Here is a 20976-nt window from a genome sequence, read left to right as displayed (position 1 = left end):
GACTAAAATCCTTCATCCGGTTAAACATCGTTAAAAAAATACCAATTGTATTTCATTAAAGTTCAAGACAGGATGGTTTGCGGGGGAAAAAACGGTCTTTTCTTCAATTCCTGTATGTTTTCATATCGCAACATACAGTATATCGCAGTGGGGGCAAAAATCGCAATGTCAGTTTTTTTCAATATCCTGCAGCCCTAGAGCCGGCATAGTATTTATAAACCAAAACTCTTTTTTTGGACTCATAAATGACCACTATAACATCCGATGTATTGGCAGACAGATGTAAAAAAGAACTTCAGAGATGGAGCTGCGTGGAAAGTTTTACACTGAGATGCTTTTAAATTCTCACTGAAAGGGGCCGATACGTTCTTTACTGTAAGGTCAAATAAAGTCTTGCTTTCATTCTTTTACATGCAGAACAGACGCATATCAAATCTGCACCTTTACCTCAGCACCGAGATGGTTTTTAGGAGCGATTGTTCTCGAACAACCGTGGACATAAATGCTTCATTGGAAAGTGTTACATATGAATGCCTGTACTTTCTCAATGAGGGTGGAAAAAAGGTTTGATTTGCCCTTTACTATGAGGTCAACTCTTCTATCATCACGTTGCAATCCTTTGTACGCAGGACAGCCATTGAAGAGATGCAAAGAAAGATAACCTGAGTGGTATAGGGAAGCATTACATTTCATTTAGGCTGACGCTGTTATCCAAAGAGACTCCGATAAACCATGAAGACACAAACTGAGAAGAGGAAGAAGCTTGAAGGTATATCGTTAGCCGAACCATTGCAAGTGCTCGATATTTCTTTGTTAGGACTAATGGCCAAGGTGAAGTGGGTTTTCACTCTGGGATGGAAGATGTGAATACTGTCAGCAGATAGAAAGGTTTAGGCGGAAGTGGCAGACTCTTGAAGAGGATATATTCTGTGTATAAGCTCTCCTGTAGTGTGTTATAGGTTTGAGTGCAAGTAAACGGTCTGCAAACACCTGCATTGGACACCTCTGCTTACATCCTGAACAAAGTGACATCAACACTTGTGCTCCTGTCGGCTAGCGCTCCAACACATTGTACGTGAAAGGCTAAGGGGCGGGACATCTCTATGTGGTAGGGGTGTAACGGTTCACAAACATTTCGGTTCGGTACGTACCTCGGTTTTTAGGTCACGGTTCGGTACAGCAGAGAAAATTATCACATAACATATGTATATATTTGTTTTAGTTATTATTAAACTGTGAATAATGTATTCACTCAAATAAATACAAAATATAATAAAATAAACATTAAGGTGCAGCTTTTCGATGAACTGAAATAATCTGTATTTGAACTGTACTAGTACCTAAGCAGCCAGCTTGACATTAGGACTTGCTTGTATTTTCATGTTTTTATAAAGAAAGATGAACTTGTCCACATTGCTTGCCGAAAGGGCGGATCTGCTGGCACTAACAATTAGGGATGCTCCGATCGCCAATTTCGGGGCCGATCGCTGGAATCAGTATCGGCCGATACCGATCGCCGATCCGATCGAGTGGGCGGGGCCTAAATGGAAGATTTAAACATGACTTTAAATCTTCCATTTAAAGTCATGTTTAAACTCAGTTAATGGGGCTCATTCACTGGAGCTTCCACAAACAACAATCAACTTAATTATTACATTCAAATTATATACATTATTCCGTTACACCCCTACTATGTGGTTGACCAATCACAACAGAGCTGGCCAGCTCACCAATCAGAGCAGACTGGGCTCTGGTTTCAGACAGAGGGTGAAAAGAGGAGCTGCAGCACAGACAGTATGAGAACAATAAAGAGCTTTTTGAACATTAAAGCATGGAGACATGTAGAGACACTACATACTGATATACACCTGAACATCAGCAGGAGAGGACTCTTTAAAGTAGAGACACTACATACTGATACACACCTGAACATCAGCAGGAGAGGACTCTTTAAAGTAGAGACACTACATACTGATATACACCTAAACATCAGCAGGAGAGGACTCTTTAAAGTAGAGACACTACATACTGATATACACCTGAACATCAGCAGGAGAGGACTCTTTAAAGTAGAGACACTACATACTGATACACACCTGAACATCAGCAGGAGAGGACTCTTTAAAGTAGAGACACTACATACTGATACACCTGAACATATATGCACGATATATCGTGTCATGACGATAATCACGATAAGCGCGACATTCATTTTTATTTTTTAAATGTATTTATTTTTTAGGACTTGCGATATTAAAGGTGGGGTCGGTAAGTTTGAGAAACCGGCTCGAGATCGCTAGAATTTGAAAATACACAACCGGAGAAAATCTGCCACTTCCTCACAGAGCCCCTCCTCCAACACACACGAACGCGCACATGACCAATGAGGGCACGAGGTAAGTGTGTGCCCCGATGGAAGGCTGACAGGCAGGTAGGCCATCCAAAAAAAGTAAGTACTTTTTACAGTATCACGGCTTCTACAGATGACATTTTTTATGGATTTGTTGTCAAAGCACTTCAGATATTCATTGCTATCGGGATGTTAAGAGCATTCCATGGAATATAACAACAAGTGTATCTCGAGCCGCTTTCTGAAACTTACCTACCCCACCTTTAAGTAGGCAAATTAACTCAATTATTTTGCTGCTTGCTACAAAAGGAAAACGTGCGCGGCTCTCATGTCACGGGTACTTGAGTGAGTGACAGCAAACCACCGATCACAATCAAATCTCCAAAGCAAAAAAAAGAACTTCAGAGATGGAGCTGCGTGGAAAGTTTTACACTGAGATGCTTTTAAATTCTCACTGAAAGGGGCCGATACGTTCTTTACTGTAAGGTCAAATAAAGTCTTGCTTTCATTCTTTTACATGCAGAACAGACGCATATCAAATCTGCACCTTTACCTCAGCACCGAGATGGTTTTTAGGAGCGATTGTTCTCGAACAACCGTGGACATAAATGCTTCATTGGAAAGTGTTACATATGAATGCCTGTACTTTCTCAATGAGGGTGGAAAAAAGGTTTGATTTGCCCTTTACTATGAGGTCAACTCTTCTATCATCACGTTGCAATCCTTTGTACGCAGGACAGCCATTGAAGAGATGCAAAGAAAGATAACCTGAGTGGTATAGGGAAGCATTACATTTCATTTAGGCTGACGCTGTTATCCAAAGAGACTCCGATAAACCATGAAGACACAAACTGAGAAGAGGAAGAAGCTTGAAGGTATATCGTTAGCCGAACCATTGCAAGTGCTCGATATTTCTTTGTTAGGACTAATGGCCAAGGTGAAGTGGGTTTTCACTCTGGGATGGAAGATGTGAATACTGTCAGCAGATAGAAAGGTTTAGGCGGAAGTGGCAGACTCTTGAAGAGGATATATTCTGTGTATAAGCTCTCCTGTAGTGTGTTATAGGTTTGAGTGCAAGTAAACGGTCTGCAAACACCTGCATTGGACACCTCTGCTTACATCCTGAACAAAGTGACATCAACACTTGTGCTCCTGTCGGCTAGCGCTCCAACACATTGTACGTGAAAGGCTAAGGGGCGGGACATCTCTATGTGGTAGGGGTGTAACGGTTCACAAACATTTCGGTTCGGTACGTACCTCGGTTTTTAGGTCACGGTTCGGTACAGCAGAGAAAATTATCACATAACATATGTATATATTTGTTTTAGTTATTATTAAACTGTGAATAATGTATTCACTCAAATAAATACAAAATATAATCAAATGAACATTAAGGTGCAGCGTTTCGATGAACTGAAATAATCTGTATTTGAACTGTACTAGTACCTAAGCAGCCAGCTTGACATTAGGACTTGCTTGTATTTTCATGTTTTTATAAAGAAAGATGAACTTGTCCACATTGCTTGCCGAAAGGGCAGATCTGCTGGCACTAACAATTAGGGATGCTCCGATCGCCAATTTCGGGGCCGATCGCTGGAATCAGTATCGGCCGATACCGATCGCCGATCCGATCGAGTGGGCGGGGCCTAAATGGAAGATTTAAACATGACTTTAAATCTTCCATTTAAAGTCATGTTTAAACTCAGTTAATGGGGCTCATTCACTGGAGCTTCCACAAACAACAATCAACTTAATTATTACATTCAAATTATATACATTATTCCGTTACACCCCTACTATGTGGTTGACCAATCACAACAGAGCTGGCCAGCTCACCAATCAGAGCAGACTGGGCTCTGGTTTCAGACAGAGGGTGAAAAGAGGAGCTGCAGCACAGACAGTATGAGAAAAATAAAGAGCTTTTTGAACATTAAAGCATGGAGACATGTAGAGACACTACGTACTGATATACACCTGAACATCAGCAGGAGAGGACTCTTTAAAGTAGAGACACTACATACTGATACACACCTGAACATCAGCAGGAGAGGACTCTTTAAAGTAGAGACACTACATACTGATACACACCTGAACATCAGCAGGAGAGGACTCTTTAAAGTAGAGACACTACATACTGATACACCTGAACATCAGCAGGAGAGGACTCTTTAAAGTAGAGACACTACATACTGATATACACCTGAACATCAGCAGGAGAGGACTCTTTAAAGTAGAGACACTACATACTGATATACACCTGAACATCAGCAGGAGAGGACTCTTTAAAGTAGAGACACTACATACTGAAATGAACCTGAACATCAGCAGGAGAGGACTCTTTAAAGTAGAGACACTACATACTGATATACACCTGAACATCAGCAGGAGAGGACTCTTTAAAGTAGAGACACTACATACTGATATACACCTGAACATCAGCAGGAGAGGACTCTTAAAGTAGAGACACTACATACTGATATACACCTGAACATCAGCAGGAGAGGACTCTTTAAAGTAGAGACACTACATACTGAAATGAACCTGAACATCAGCAGGAGAGGACTCTTTAAAGTAGAGACACTACATACTGATATACACCTGAGCATCAGCAGGAGAGGACTCTTTAAAGTAGAGACACTACATACTGATATACACCTGAACATCAGCAGGAGAGGACTCTTTAAAGTAGAGACACTACATACTGATACACACCTGAACATCAGCAGGAGAGGACTCTTTAAAGTAGAGACACTACATACTGATACACACCTGAACATCAGCAGGAGAGGACTCTTTAAAGTAGAGACACTACATACTGATACACCTGAACATCAGCAGGAGAGGACTCTTTAAAGTAGAGACACTACATACTGATATACACCTGAACATCAGCAGGAGAGGACTCTTTAAAGTAGAGACACTACATACTGATATACACCTGAACATCAGCAGGAGAGGACTCTTTAAAGTAGAGACACTACATACTGAAATGAACCTGAACATCAGCAGGAGAGGACTCTTTAAAGTAGAGACACTACATACTGATATACACCTGAACATCAGCAGGAGAGGACTCTTTAAAGTAGAGACACTACATACTGATATACACCTGAACATCAGCAGGAGAGGACTCTTTAAAGTAGAGACACTACATACTGATATACACCTGAACATCAGCAGGAGAGGACTCTTTAAAGTAGAGACACTACATACTGAAATGAACCTGAACATCAGCAGGAGAGGACTCTTTAAAGTAGAGACACTACATACTGATATACACCTGAACATCAGCAGGAGAGGACTCTTTAAAGGAGAGACACTACATACTGATATACACCTGAACATCAGCAGGAGAGGACTCTTTAAAGGAGAGACACTACATACTGATATACACCTGAACATCAGCAGGAGAGGACTCTTTAAAGGAGAGACACGACATACTGATATACACCTGAACATCAGCAGGAGAGGACTCTTTAAAGTAGAGACACTACATACTGATATACACCTGAACATCAGCAGGAGAGGACTCTTTAAAGTAGAGACACTACATACTGAGCAGAATAAGCCCTCTAAAAGTCTGGATGTCGATGACAGCGTTGGGGTTTAAAGACTCGTGTATTATGCTCCAAGCCTTCTGGGCAATCTGCTACACTCACTATCTGCAAACACACACTTTATCCTCTACTACAGTCTGACACAGTGCTTTGCATTCACCATGAGATAGTAGTAGGAGCATCTAAAAACAAACACCCACACAGACATTGCCAACAAGAGAGAGCAACGATGGCGTCTCGCGCCCGTGGAAATATGACCCAAGCGGCTCTTTAAGAGCGAGTCAAACGACCTCTCCATTACCTCGCAACGAGAAGCCTGAGATTTGTTTATCCAAAGCCAGAGAGAGGGAGCCTGGGAACAGATGCTAATCTGAAGGGAAGTCAGTTTACGTGTGTGTGTGTGTGTGTGTGTGTGTGTGTGTGGTGTGTGTGTGTGTGTGTGTGTGTGTGTGTGTGTGTGTGTGTGTGTGTGTGTGTGTGTGTGTGTGTGTGTGTGTGTGTGTGTGTGTGTGATCTAACACTCGTGTTTAGAGGTGACTTCATGTCCAGACTGCAGGGCATGAAGTCACCTCTGGCATTTAAGCTCTTTAGCTTCTTCAACAGGCTTTGGTGGGCGGCGGTGGCGAAGTCGATAGGGACTCGGCTTGCCAACTGGAAGGTCACCAGTTAAAGTCCCGGCAAGACCAAGTGCTACCGAGGTGTCCCTGAGCAAGGCACCGTTCCCCACACTGCTCCCCGGGCGCCGTTCAAAATGGCAGCACACTGCTCCTAACACTAGGATGGGTCAAATGCAGAGAAACAATTTCCCCACGAGGATTAATAAAAGTCCATCTTAATCTTATCTTTTGTGACTTAATGGACAATATATTTAACCCTAGTTTTGATGTCAGTGTGTGTGTGTGTGTGTGTGTGTGTGTGTGTGTGTGTGTGTGTGTGTGTGTGTGTGTGTGTGTGTGTGTGTGTGTGTGTGTGTGGTGTGTGTGTGTGTGTGTGTGTGTGTGTGTGTGTGTGTGTGTGTTAGTCTCCTGAGCAGGTGCCACCTTGTATAGCAGGGGTGGGGAACCTCCGGCCCCCGGGCCGTATACGGCCCGCGAGACCATTTGGTGTGGCCCTCGAGGTAATTTATAAACACACGCAAAAAAGAAAAAAATTAAAGAAATCTAGACCGAAAAATAATTAAACAAGTGAGTGCCTGTTTTTCCTGGCCAAGGTCAGGGTCCTTGAACACAACACGAGCCTAACGTGTCATCACGTGGTATATGTCTGACAGGGGTGCAGTTCTGACGGGGAGCACCAGAACGCAGCTCCGCTCCGGCACTTCCAAAAATTGCAGTACCGACAAGGAGCCGTACACATGCTGCAGTTTCTGCGTGGCTGTGTCTTAGCTGAAAGCCCAGTGGCGATCTGCTCATCTGTCATACTGATCATACAGTCAATAACTTTATTGTTATTAGCATCTGGTTAGCTAGCTATGCTAACGAATATAAGAAGCTTTTTCTACAACCAGTGAGGTAAAGGCACATCTTTATATGATCATTATAGTTATCAAAAAACAAGAGAATAAAGTAAACAGGTATAAAATACTATATGACAGTAAAAAAAAGTTGTTATTAATAAACAAGAATACAGTTTGAAAGGAGAGTTATTTGTAAAATATCCATAAAGAAAAAGAAAATCTGTTTCCAGTTCTGTTTCATCTGGTGTTGAGAGGTATCCATAGATCTCCTAATGTTGCTCTCAAAGTGCACCAGATTAATGCTTTTAACTTCAACATTTAAAAAAAAATCTTCCCTGACCCCCCTAGAGGAGGTTAGGCCCCCCAACTTAAATCATGTCCACATGGAGAGGAGTCTAAATACATTTGCACACATCTTGTGTCCATATCTTTCTGTTTGGGTGGTCATGCCACACCGTGCACGTGCATGCATGCGTGAGTCATGGCAAGATATCTGGATTAAAAGGTTGCTTTTTCTTTGCACAGCATGAAAGAAAGGTGAAATGAGTGGGCTGTGATTTTAGTATTTTTAAGCAGAGGTTAATAATTTGTACGGCCCTCGGAGGATGTTGAAAACATTGAAATGGCCCTTGAGAGGAAAAAGGTTCCCCACCCCTGTTGTATAGCATCCTCTGCCTCTGTATGAATGTGTGTGTGACTTATATATGTAAAAGTACTATGAATGGATATAATGACTGGAAAAGCACTTTCCTTCAGGGTCTCGCCTTAATAAATGAGGCACCAGATGAATGCTGCTCTACACTCCTACTCCTACATCAACACGTGTCCCCTCTTCTTCATGTCTCTTCTACATCAACACGTGTCCCCTCTTCTTCATGTCTCTTCTACATCAACATGTGTCCCCTCTTCTTCATGTCTCTTCTACATCAACATGTGTCCCCTCTTCTCCATGTCTCTTCTACATCAACATGTGTCCCCTCTTCTTCATGTCTCTTCTACATCAACATGTGTCCCCCTCTTCTTCATGTCTCTTCTACATCAACATGTGTCCCCTCTTCTCCATGTCTCTTCTACATCAACATGTGTCCCCTCTTCTTCAAGTCTCTTCTACATCAACATGTGTCCCCTCTTCTTCACGTCTCTTCTACATCAACATGTGTCCCCTCTTCTTCAAGTCTCTTCTACATCAACATGTGTCCCCTCTTCTTCAAGTCTCTTCTACATCAACATGTGTCCCCTCTTCCTCATGTCTCTTCTACATCAACATGTGTCCCCTCTTCTCCATGTCTCTCCTACATCAACATGTGTCCCCTCTTCTCCATGTCTCTTCTACATCAACATGTGTCCCCTCTTCTCCATGTCTCCTCTACATCAACATGTGTCCCCTCTTCTTCATGTCTCTTCGACATCAACATGTGTCCCCTCTTCTCCATGTCTCTTCTACATCAACATGTGTCCCCTCTTCTCCATGTCTCCTCTACATCAACATGTGTCCCCTCTTCTTCATGTCTCTTCGACATCAACATGTGTCCCCTCTTCTCCATGTCTCTTCTACATCAACATGTGTCCCCTCTTCTTCATGTCTCTTCTACATCAACATGTGTCCCCTCTTCTTCATGTCTCCTCTACATCAACATGTGTCCCCTCTTCTTCATGTCTCTTCTACATCAACATGTGTCCCCTCTTCTTCATGTCTCTTCTTTTGTCTCGTGTAACCATTAGCCAATCAGCAACCAAGGTACCCCCCCCCCCCCCCTTATCACCTGAATCTCCTCTAGACCAAATGTCTCTCAGGGGGGCGTGGGGAGGGGCTCCTTATTTTCATCTAAAGTAACAGACAGAGAATCAGCACTTTGGAAACAGGGCTGAAACAGAGGGGGTTATGGGTAATGCTGCAATGATCTGTTTGGTGTTTCAGCCAATCAGAGACAGGCTCTGGATATATCTGAGACCTGTGATATATTGATGACAAACAGTATACTAGGGGACCTTTAAACAATGTGCACCAGCTTTCATACTCTATTTACAAAGAGTGTTGCAGATGGTATTGAGACACATGAAGACCCTCCAGCCCTCAGAATGTTCCTCGGCCAGTCTCTCAGCAGGAGGTCTGGGGTCTCGTCTGGACCCCAAACACATTCAGATGGTTTCTGTGTGGGCAGATTTCCTCAGGAAACAGACAAACAGGAAGCAGAACTCGACACTAAGGCTGCCCGAGTGGAAGAAATCCCTCACTGCAATACATCTGCAACATTCTCATTATCATCGAACAATATATTTAAAATGTTCAAGGTGTGATATTTTTTTACGAGGATCTGTATAAAAAGAACGGCATTTTATTAAGTCTGTACGTTTGTACGCCAGGGCTTCTGAGCAAACACCACAAGACTACATTCAGAATAATAGCACATATTTATTGTCAAATATTTCAACTATTAAACTAGTCCAGCAGTGTTTCTCAAACTTGTTCATACCAAGGACACTGAACAATAAAAAAACACTCGCGGACCACCTAACTCCACAAATATCCAAACACATCGTTTTTCTAGAACAAATTACGAATTGCCTGAAAATGGTTACAAACAGTGGCAACATGTGCGATGAAGGTGTGTATCTGGCAGTGGCGGCCGGCCCATAGGGGCGCTAGGGGCGCCGCCCCACCTCTTCCCACATACAAAAAATTTTAATTAAAAAAAAAATATTACAAAAATATATATATTTTATATTTTTATTTTTTAATGAACAAGGTAAATATCATACAATTGGTATCACTAAAATGTATAATCCATCTCGTTTAAAATTGTGTTACGATGTCTAAAGTTACTGATAAGTCACCTGTTTCCTGCCTGGCCTTGCCCGTGGCATTAGTTTATCATTACCGGGCAGAGCCCCCCGAGCGAAACAGCAGCAACCAGCAGGTTGCTAAAGTCTCAATAGTAAACTGTGCCGCCGAAACATAATTTCAGCCAATCAGCGCCGTCAAATATTTTGGTCACGAGGGCGCTCACATTGGCGCCCATGTTGTAGCCCCACGTTGCTTACGTGAGTTGTTGTTTAGACTCGTGAGTGACCAAGGTGACGCAGTAAGTTGCATGAAGAATGGTGTGCAGGTGGAGTCGGCAGACCTCGGTCCGCACCCCATTCCGTGCAAGAGCTACTCTCCAATCCTTTCGAAAGGAGAAGTTTGGGAGATAAATTGATACTTAAAGACCTTGGACCGGACCAACCCGATTTGTATATATCACAACAAGCTCGTGAAAAAGACAACGTATCAACAAGGCTTCTCACATGGCTAGCTGGATGCAAACAGGTAAATGCTATCTTTTGTTTCCCATGCTTGCTCTTCAAACAGCCGGGGACAGATACGATCTGTTCAGAAACTAGACAAAAGTTAAACAAGTACAAACCACAGACTGTCTGTGTCATGGAGAATACAGTCGCTGGTTTATTTATGTCTGTAGGCCGTTGTTGTGAGTGTGGACGGTCGGATATAACGTTAGCTTAGCCAAGCTCCATTCAGGAAACAAGCATTCGAAAGGTGTTTCTCTGCCGTCTGTCTGCAGACTTGTCAAAGCATTAATTCATGGTTTTTACTAACCGGTATCAGTATGTTGTTACTTCGGCATCATTTAGAAACGTGTATTACAATTTAATCACGGTAAAATATGTTCATGTAGTTGTAGCTCCCGAGCCAGCGCGTCTTGTTTGAATGATGCGAGTAAACACAGCTGGCATCCGCGGTGAAACTCGAGCGACTAGAGCGATGCGATAGGAGCGTTGAGAGCGAAGCGAATATTCGCATCGCGTCCGGTCTGAACACAGCATTAAAGCGAGCTCCGCGCTGCACTGGAAACGCGCCATTACATCACCAGAAGTCCTAATTTAAGGGGTAATTTCTCCCAAAAAAAAATGTTTTACTCACTCTATCAATAGCCCCACCAAAAATATTTTACACCAGCCGCCACTGGTATCTGGGCTATATCATGCAATCGAAAGTGAAACTTAAGCTTGCTCCATTGCGGAGATATTCTCGCGAGAGTGCGGAAAACTGAAATGTATTTATTTATTTCAAATGTGAAATGTTACCAATATACTCACGGATAACTAGGGGGCGCTCACGGACCACACTTTGAGAAGCACTGATATAGAGTGGTGAGGCGATAATGCATTTTTGTAGAGCGACTTAGAAGTTAGCTTAGCATTGACAACAATTGGGTTCATTGGATTTTGGAATATTGCAGAAAATAATCTCTGTGGCAAGCAAACGTTTACGATATTTACACGTTTTGTTCAGCAGGATAATCTCCACGTATTAATCCCCATTTATGATTTTTGAAGTGTAAATGCAATCTCCTGAAGTAAAAAGCTAACGTTGGGCTATAAAGGAACTACGGCACGGTCACATGACTTCACGTCACCACCGCTAAGCTAAACGCGGCTAATGTTGGGCTATAAAGGAACTACGGCACGGTCACATGACTTCACGTCACCACCGCTAAGCTAAAGGCGGCTAATGTTGGGTGTGATGGCATTAAGTCGTCTCATTTCGACACTTGTTAGCAACCTCCGTTTTTAAATTCACCAGTGGGGTATTTTCTGATTAATTGTATGTCGTAGAATAAAATGTCTTCAGCTTGTGTTAACGACTAGGCCTGCTCAATTAATCGTATTTGAATCGCAATTACGATTTTGGCTTGCAACGATTATGAAAACAACATAATTGAAATGAAACGATTATTTATTTTGTATTATTATTTATTTAAAAAAATATATATATATATTTTTGTATTGGTTTTTCAATTGAATTATACTTAAAGTTAAGGGTTTTTTTTTTCAATAAATTGATGTTTTCAATGTTTTAATAATCGTGATATAAATTATTGACCCAAATAATCGGGATTAGGATTTTTGCCATAATCGAGCAGCCCTACCACAGACATTATTTCAGGCAAAAAAAAAATCCAGACCGGTTAGCCGGAAGTGCTAACATGCTAACTCACTACGTTGGGGGATTTTAATTTACATTTCAATACATTTTGCATCTCTTCTCAACATATGAGGTTCACCAGTCAGGTTCTTACGGACATATTTTATGTCGTAGAACAAAAATGTTATAATCTCAACCACAGACCTTATTTCAGGACTCAAACCAAAAACATGTAAAAAAAAACTGACTTTGAGACAAGGGAACAGGAAGTGGTTACATTCTGACTAACTGCCCCACTCTTTTGTAATGTTGACAACATTTCAATTAATGTCGCAGCTCTACTCACCACATTCAGTTTCTGAGGAGCTGGAGAGCTCAGCTTCCAACGCCGTCTCCTCCTCTTCCTCCTCCTCTTCCTCTTCTTCCTCCTCCTCTTCGTCCTCCTTTTCCTCCTCCTCCAGATGTATCGCGGTCTTCTCCTGTCTCTCCTCCTGCTCCTCCTCCTCCTGCACCTCCCCCCTTTCTGATTGGGGGATATTAGGCCCCGCCCCCAGCCCCTCCCCCTTGCTCAGAGAGTAATTATGCTCTTCGCTGCAATGCTCCAACGCCAAACCTGCGGCCGCCGCCTCCTCCTCCTCCTGCGCCACCTGGTACACCTCCTTAGAAACGCCTCCATCTTTCCCAGCAACACTTAAATCCCTCTCGGTTGTGGAAACAGGAAGAAGTTCCTCCCTCCCTGCCTGTACAGCTTCCTCCTCCTCCTCTTCGTCCTCCTCTTCCTCCTCTTCCCAGCGGTTCATCAGCACCGCCTCCTCGGAGCAGGCCAGCAGCTCCCCCCCCACCCCGAGGCCCAGTCGGGTGTATCGGGCCATCTCGTCCAGCGCGGAGACGTCCCAGCGCTCGGGGAGCAGGAGATCTTCTCCGAATCCTCCGTCGTCCACCAGGTCGCTGAGCAGCTCAAAGGGACGCTTTCTAGGAGACGCCGGGGAGCCAAGCATGAGGAGGATGCTCTGAAAGAGAAACAGAGACGAGCTTCAACATCACTGATATGTAGGGTTGGGTACCGAGAACCGGTTCCAACATTTCGATTCCAACGGCATCATTTAGAAATGTGAATTTCGGTTCCGCTTTTCGATGCCTGAGGAAATGTTTCTCGCCGCTCTCCGTAGCCTACTGCATGACTGCAGCGGGGCGGGAAATGTAGCGTTGTACCTACACTTCCTACAGTGTAACCTGAGACCAGGGCCGGCCTGTCGCACTGGCGTTATAGATGTTCGCCTAGGGCGCCAGAACTGTGGAGGCGCTGACAGCTCTGGGAGGGAAAACAATGTTTTGACCGTTGGTGCTCATCCTAATTTTCGGCCTTGATGTAACAACATTCATAATTAAGTAAATGTAACACCCTTTTCACCCCGGTTCCACGTTTCATTCGCCCTGTACGATGGGCGCTGCAAGTGATGAAAATGGGGGATGTTGGCTTATCTGGCGCCCGCAGCTCACAGCCAAAGTGCGAGTAAAGGAACGCCCTCATACCAAAATGCCGATTTCCCCCGTAAAATGTTTAAGTGATGCCAGAAAACAATATTTCTGTTCGTCGAAAACTGTATAATCATATAATAATTAATATGAAAATCATGTCAAATAGAGCGTCCGACGGCAGACAGCTTTGTTTTTAGGGCGTTCCGAATAAATAGGGCAAATAGGCAAGTGACGTTAGCGCCCTCATGCTATCGAGAATAACCCCGTCTTCTGTCTTGCGTTTACCTTGGACAATACAACAAAAAGTGTAACTTATGCAGAAGCATCATCAGGGTTTATTGCACGTAATGTACGGCGCTTTGGACAAAAGATTGAGCTAACTGCGATGTGGTTTCTAAATAAGTTAATATACTGTTAGTAGCTTGGTCCATTAGAAAGCACCAACTCTATTTTTCATATCGTGTATTTGGAAGTACGGAAGAGGATTAGGGCCACGTGTGAACGGAGGAGATGGTTCTATACAATAATAATCTTCAAGAAAAGTGTCCCCACAGGAATGCTTGTAAAAAGGTTTAATTAAAAGTCTGATTTAAAGGTCCCATGACATGCTTTTCCGGTTATTACCCGTCCCCTTGTGTTATGAAGGGTTTTCTGCATGTAAGCGGTCTGCAGAGTCACAAACCCTCCAAGTACACTTCAAGACAATGGTACTTGTGTACCATGCTGCGAATGGATCTGGCCCTTCCTACATCCAGGACATGGTTAAAGACCTCAACAGTGGATTTATGAACAGTAGAAATGGCCATGACACCTTTAAAGTCAGTATCATCAGTGAGATTATCTCCATGGACTGCTGAACACTTTTAAAGATATTCGATGCCCGTGTAACTTGTGAACCTTTCTGCTGTAACCAATGTAAATGTGCCCTCTGTGGGACGAATGAAGGTATTCTGATTTAGATTCTGGTTCTGATGCTGTCTCACCTGGTCGTACTCGGTGCGGCCCCCCTGTGGTGACATGGCCAGAGGGTGGGGGCTCAGCAGACCCCGGTGCCCCCCGTACGCCTCGCCGAACGCAGGCTCCATCCCATTCATGCCCGGCTGCAGGGAAGACACACGGAGAGTTGGGGAGAAAAGGTTTATGCATGTTTTTTACATTTAAGACTTTTTTTGGTGGTTTTTTTCACTGCTTTTCTCGATGTCTTTAATATCCATGTTCCCGTTTTGCATTTCCTTATTTGTTTGTTTTACTAATAATGGCATAAAACATGACAGGCTCCATTTAGAGGGGCGACTGAAAAGACAAATTATGTTTGTGTTTCATTCCATTCAGGCCCGGCTGCAGGGAGGACACACAGGGAGAGTCGTTTTGTTTTATGTATTAGTTTTTCTTCACTATGTGTTAGTACATTACTTATTGTTGTTATAATCCTTTTTGTATATACATTTATGACATTTAAAGGTACGACTTAGATGAAAGACCATTTATTTGGTGTGTTTTTTACAGCTTTTTTCTATGCATTTAATATCCATGTGTTCGTGTTGCATCTCTTTATTTGTTTATTTTACCCATAATGCCATAAAACATTACTTTTCTTAGTTGTATTAACCGTTATTCCCCGCGACACACATTTTATAGTTGTTTTTAGTTAGTTGTTCTAATAGTTTTCCCTTATATTAATACGGGAGGCAGTGGGGTAGTGCGTTGGTGTTGGGATCAGGGGGGCACAGGTTCAAACCCCACCGCATGTCAGCATGTCGTTGTGTCCCTCAGACACTTCACCCCAAATGGCTCCTGTGGGGATTGTCCACAGTATTGAGTATGTAAGTCGCCTTTGATAAAAGTGTCTAACATGTACTGTAATGAATATCTGTACATTAATCTTCTGTTTTCTATAACTTTGTGGATTTGAACCTTTTTTTAGAGTATGTGGGAATTCTCCCTCTTCCTGCACTGTATTCATTATCTGTTATGTTCGAGTGTTTCTAAATTGTGCAACAAGAATAGAAAAGGCCCAGAGGAGAGTCATTCAGAGGTGACGGGTGAGTTTTCAGTTGTGTTCACACTTTACCTGAGGCATGCCCGAGGCAGGAGGGTTTCAGGTCGCGGTCGCAACGTCGGTGCAAGTGAATTCTGCTGCAGAGAGAAAAAAAACACAATTAGGCGGCAAGAAAATAAAGTAGGTTGTAACTCTGTTAGCTATAAGGGCAACATGTAGCTAAGTCACACAAATATAATCTAACATATTTAGAACATTTACATTATCAAACAGCTCGGTGAGTTACCGTCCTTTTTCTGTTTTTATGACAAACTAAATTCTTCTGCATGTCCTAGAAAGACAAGGTAAACTTAAAGGTCACCTCTCATGCCATGTGTAGGCAATAGCATACAAAATACCAAACAGATCACCCATTCTAGCCATGCCTCATATCCCTCTATTTCACTTCCTGTTTCAAAAGTGCTGATTTGAGTACAAAGCTTTAAAAAAAATTTTTTTTATAACAAATAAAAAAGGAGGGGGCTGAGCTCATGCGGGACCCAGCAGCTACCGTCTAAACTACACTGAACAAAAATATAAACGCAACACTTTTGTTTTTGCTCCCATTTTTCATGAGATGAACTCAAAGATCTAAAACATTTTCTACACAAAATAACCATTTCTCTCAAATATTGTTCACAAATCTGAAAAAATCTGTGATAGTGAGCACTTCTCCTTTGCCGAGATAATCCATCCCACCTCTCAGGTGTGGCATATCAAGATGCTGATTAGACAGCATGATTATTGCACAGGTGTGCCTTAGGCTGGCCACAATAAAAGGCCACTCTGAAACGTGCAGTTTTGCTTTATTGGGGGGGGGTCCGAAAACCGGTCAGTATCTGGTGTGAGAGGTAGGGTTAGGGGTAGGGTAATGTTGTGAATCGAGTGGCCTGTGTTCGTCGTCCATACCATACGCCTGCCCATACCATAACCCCACCACCACCATGGGCCACTCAATTCACAACATACCCTAACCCTAACCCCTTACCCTTCCCCTTCCCCTCACACCAGATACTGACTGGGTTTCGGACCCCCCCAGGACCCCTCCCATAAAGCAAACTGCACGTTTCAGAGTGGCCTTTATTGTGGCCAGCCTAGGCACACACTGTGCAATAATACGCTGTCTAATCAGCATCTGATCTGCCACCACTGTGAGGTGGGATGGATATCTCGGCAAAGGAGAAGTGCTCACCGATCACAGATTCTTTCAGATTTGTGAACATATTTGAGAGAAATGGTTATTTGTGTTTATAGAAAATGTTTTAGATCTTTGAGTTCATCTCATGAAAAATGGGAGCAAAAACAATAGTGTTGCGTTTATATTTTTGTTCAGTGTAAATGCTGCCGTGATGAAACTCCATATCATGGATTATCAAGGATCTGAAACAGTCTGGAGCTCAAAGGCTTTCTCTCTTGCCGGTTATACCACAAGGTGACTTCCTTTTTATTTCCAGCTTCTTCACACACATGCTCTCCAGTAGTGTTAATTTCGTTGACTAAAACTATGACGAAATATGTTCGTCAACGACCTTTTTTTCCATGATGAAAACGAGACGATGACGAGACGGCACCGACGGCAGTAAACAATAACTGTAACGAAATCATCATGCAATATCGTTGACGAAAAGTGACGAGACGAAAATGTAGTTTACTAAATAAAAACTATGACAAAATCTCTCTTTACTTTCGTTGATGAAAAATGAGGAGACGAAATATTATCAAAGATAACGTTAAATCTCTGATAGTCAGTTTTTCTCCCAGCAGTTCCATTTCCGGTGCTGCGGCAGAGCAGCAGCTGTTTCTGTGCTGCGCGCGGCGGTACATTTGAATTACACCGGGCAGCGGCACAATGTGAACTGTCAGGAAGACTCGGGTCTAACTAACCTTATTTTACAGAAAATAAAATGGCAACAACAGGGCTTGGGAGCAGTGGTCGCGTTAACCGAATACCCCCCCCCCCCCCGTCAGCGCGAGTGAGTGATACATTGTGCACTCGACGGATAATAATGGATTATGACGGAAATGTTACGATCCTGTCCGTCAAAATGACTGACAACGAAAAAGTCTAATGCCACCACTGCTTGGGAGAAAGAAACAACGTGATATTTGGGCCCATTTTCGCTACAATGAGGCGGAGAAAAAAAGCGAATGCATTGTTTTATCAGAAGGGAAGCAATGTGGCCAAAACACAGCTGGTAAAACCACCACAAACCAGATACTCTCTGCAAAGCTGCTTTCTTAATCATTCAACCTGTGTTTCTCATCAAATAAGGACAAGATAATCTTATTTATTTATATACTAAAATGACAAATTATTGGTTTTGGCTAGACTAGTTTGACTGAAATGTTCATATAATCTGATGACTAAAAAGACTCAACAGTTTTCATTGACAAAAAGTAGACTAAAATAATTAGTTTTCTTTGACTAAAATATGACTAAAACTTGACTAAATAAAAACAGGATGAAGGTGACTAAATATGACTAAAACTAAAAAGGAAATTTAACACAGGACTAAAACTAAATAAAAAAATAGCTGACGAAATTAACACTACTCTCCAGTACAGGTTAGCTCTGAGTGTTAGCGATGCTAATGTAAACAGGACCATATTACGTCCAAAACAGTCGGGCATTGTTTCTGATAGCAACGTTTCTGATTGGCCCGTGGGTCCACATTTCAGACATCAAAAAGTGCATTTTGCACGATAGGTCCCCTTTAAGTATGTGCATTTAAAAAAAAAAAAGAGGAATAGTTTCGGCGAAAACTAAAGGTACCATGGGATCAGATTATAATTTTACAAAGGGGGGTTCGTTTGGCATGAAACACTTGAAATAACTAAAGGACAAGTTAACACAAGAAAGTACAAGAAAACAGTTCAGATGTGTGTATCTCACACTGTCACTTTAATTCATGTACCGTGCTTTTTAATGAGTGTTTTTAAATGCCATTTTATAATATGTCACTTAAAGCTCTTAATGTCTTTCATTTTGTAAAGCACTTTGAATTGCCTTGTGTTGAAATGTGCTGTATAAATAACTTGCCTTTCAATGAAAATAGCAACAAAAAAGCCAGAAAGCAAGATGTAAGGAAAACCTACTTAACACAAATTAGGTTCTGGTGCTAATTTGAGATGTGTTAAATACCCATGTTATTGACTGTCTTTTGATTATGTACAGTATTTCCAGCTCTACAATTGTTACATATTTAGCAACTCAGTTTAAAAGCGAAGTTGAGATATAAGATATATGAAGGAGGGAAATGGGAAGCATGAGAGGAAGAGGAGGAGGAGAGGATGTGATTTACCCTGAAGGTGCTTGAGAGTTGAGAGGGTGGAGATCCTATCACATGTCTATCCCTGAAGCGCTCATGCCTCCAGCCTGAGGGGAGGAATCATATCTGGGTTACACAGAGGCCCATAAAGCAGATTACAACGGGCGGATGAAACAGTGACAGCGTTAAAGCACAGATGATGTATCCGTGTATGTGTGAGTTGACATGTTGTTTATTTAATCGAGTGTTTTTTTAAAATGGGTTCTGTTTTGATGTGAAAACCATTATATAAATAAAGTAGGGATGCTCCGATCGCCGGAATCAGCATCGGCCGATACCGATCGCCGATCCGATCGAGTGGGCGGGGCCTATGGGGATCTTCCGTTTAAGGCGAGACACCCCAGGTGAATAGGGTAATTTTTTTAACTTAAAGGGATCAGCTAGAGAGTTCTCCAGTTAATTACTTACAATAAGGCAATTGTCTTTTGTATTACAGGTTTTCTGAAATAGCATGTTTAAATATGCAAATTAGCCATTATCTCATTAAATTATGCACATATTTACACATTTCAGGAATCGAAATCTGAACTTTGGATAAAGCCAGATTCAAAATTCTTGTTTCATTTTGTAGTCATATTAGTATCTAAGGCTTTTACAGAAGGGATTTTGGATATCTCTTTTTATCACTCCATAAATCAGAAAATACTGTCAACAGCCCTAAAATATCAATTTTCACCATGTTTTTAGGTATACAATGTTGTATAATTCAGGCTATGAATGATATATGAACAAACCCTTCTGTAAAAGCCTTCATAATATTGATAGGAATATAACTGGAGGGTTTGGTGTCTCTACGTACTACTGAAGTCTCATTTTGAGAAAACGACCTTTACAGATTGCAGTGAGGCGCTAGCTGAACCCTCCTGTTCTCTGGATGACAGCTTGCGCCTCGACGCACTCCGTGAAGGTATTTCATGTTCGGGGTCATTTGTTTTTGTATAACCTTGCTTCATGCAAGTGACAATTATTGTCGTCTTCTCTGTGAACGTTTTTTTTTGAGATTTCAATTTCTAGCGGAAAGCTAACCAGGAAGTGTTTTAGCACACCACGTGACGCATCTGAACGAATCACGTTGTCAGAAATTGACACCAGCCAATGAGATTTCGTTTCTTGGTTTAAGACCCCTTTGTGCTTTCACGATTGGTTGCTGATACAAAGGAAATGACCATATTTGGATCCGATGAGATTGTGCAGGAGAGACGGAGCTTTCCAGCGATACCTCTGTTCACATGGTGCACACAGCGGTCGCGGTACTTTATGTTACGTTAGAATGCTAACTTTTGGTGAACTTAGGAGAAATCTACAGACGCAAATACACAAACTATAGTAAAATAAACACTTAAATGTGTATTTTGTACGTTTTCCTTCCAAAAGCCTGAAAGAAAACATGTTATGGAATCAAAATAGCACACAATCTCAAAATTGACCAGTACTTGAAAAACGATGTTTTTGCCTGCCGTGTCTCGCCTTTAAGAGAAAAAGTCAATGTATCGAACAAGTCCCTTTTTCATTTCATCGAGTGTTTTTTAAAATGGGTTCTGTTTTGATGTGAAACCATTATATAAATAAAGTAGGGATGCTCCGATCGCCGGAATCAGCATCGGCCGATACCGATCGCCGATCCGATCGAGTGGGCGGGGCCTATGGGGATCTTCCATTTAAAGTGATGTTGAAAACTCAGAGTAATGCTACATTCACTGGCACTTCCACAAACAACAACCAACATAATATTATTGTACATGCAAATGAAGTTCATATTCAAGTTTACATTCACTTGGGAGAATAACACGGGAGAAATGAGCGGAAGGCACTCTCTTTTCCTCTCTCACCCTCCCTCCCC

At 42.2% G+C, this 20976-nt stretch overlaps 1 protein-coding gene across 1 annotated transcript in view; it reads right to left on the bottom strand.

Annotated features, from left to right (window-relative positions):
• The window catches only part of LOC117451058 (CREB3 regulatory factor-like), a 79642-nt gene that overhangs the window by 42374 nt on the left and 16292 nt on the right, over nt 1-20976 (bottom strand). The window contains exons 3-5 of the mRNA XM_034089153.2: nt 15841-15905; nt 14753-14869; nt 12637-13300 (exon numbers count right to left, since the gene is read on the bottom strand). Coding sequence (XP_033945044.1) covers nt 12637-13300; nt 14753-14869; nt 15841-15849 — 790 coding nt within the window. The 5' untranslated portion in view covers nt 15850-15905. The remainder of the gene's footprint in view (nt 1-12636; nt 13301-14752; nt 14870-15840; nt 15906-20976) is intronic.

The sequence above is a fragment of the Pseudochaenichthys georgianus genome, chromosome 1 (assembly GCF_902827115.2).
Source record: "Pseudochaenichthys georgianus chromosome 1, fPseGeo1.2, whole genome shotgun sequence".
NCBI classification, from domain to species: domain Eukaryota; kingdom Metazoa; phylum Chordata; class Actinopteri; order Perciformes; family Channichthyidae; genus Pseudochaenichthys; species Pseudochaenichthys georgianus.
This window is presented reverse-complemented; position numbering and strand designations above follow the sequence as displayed.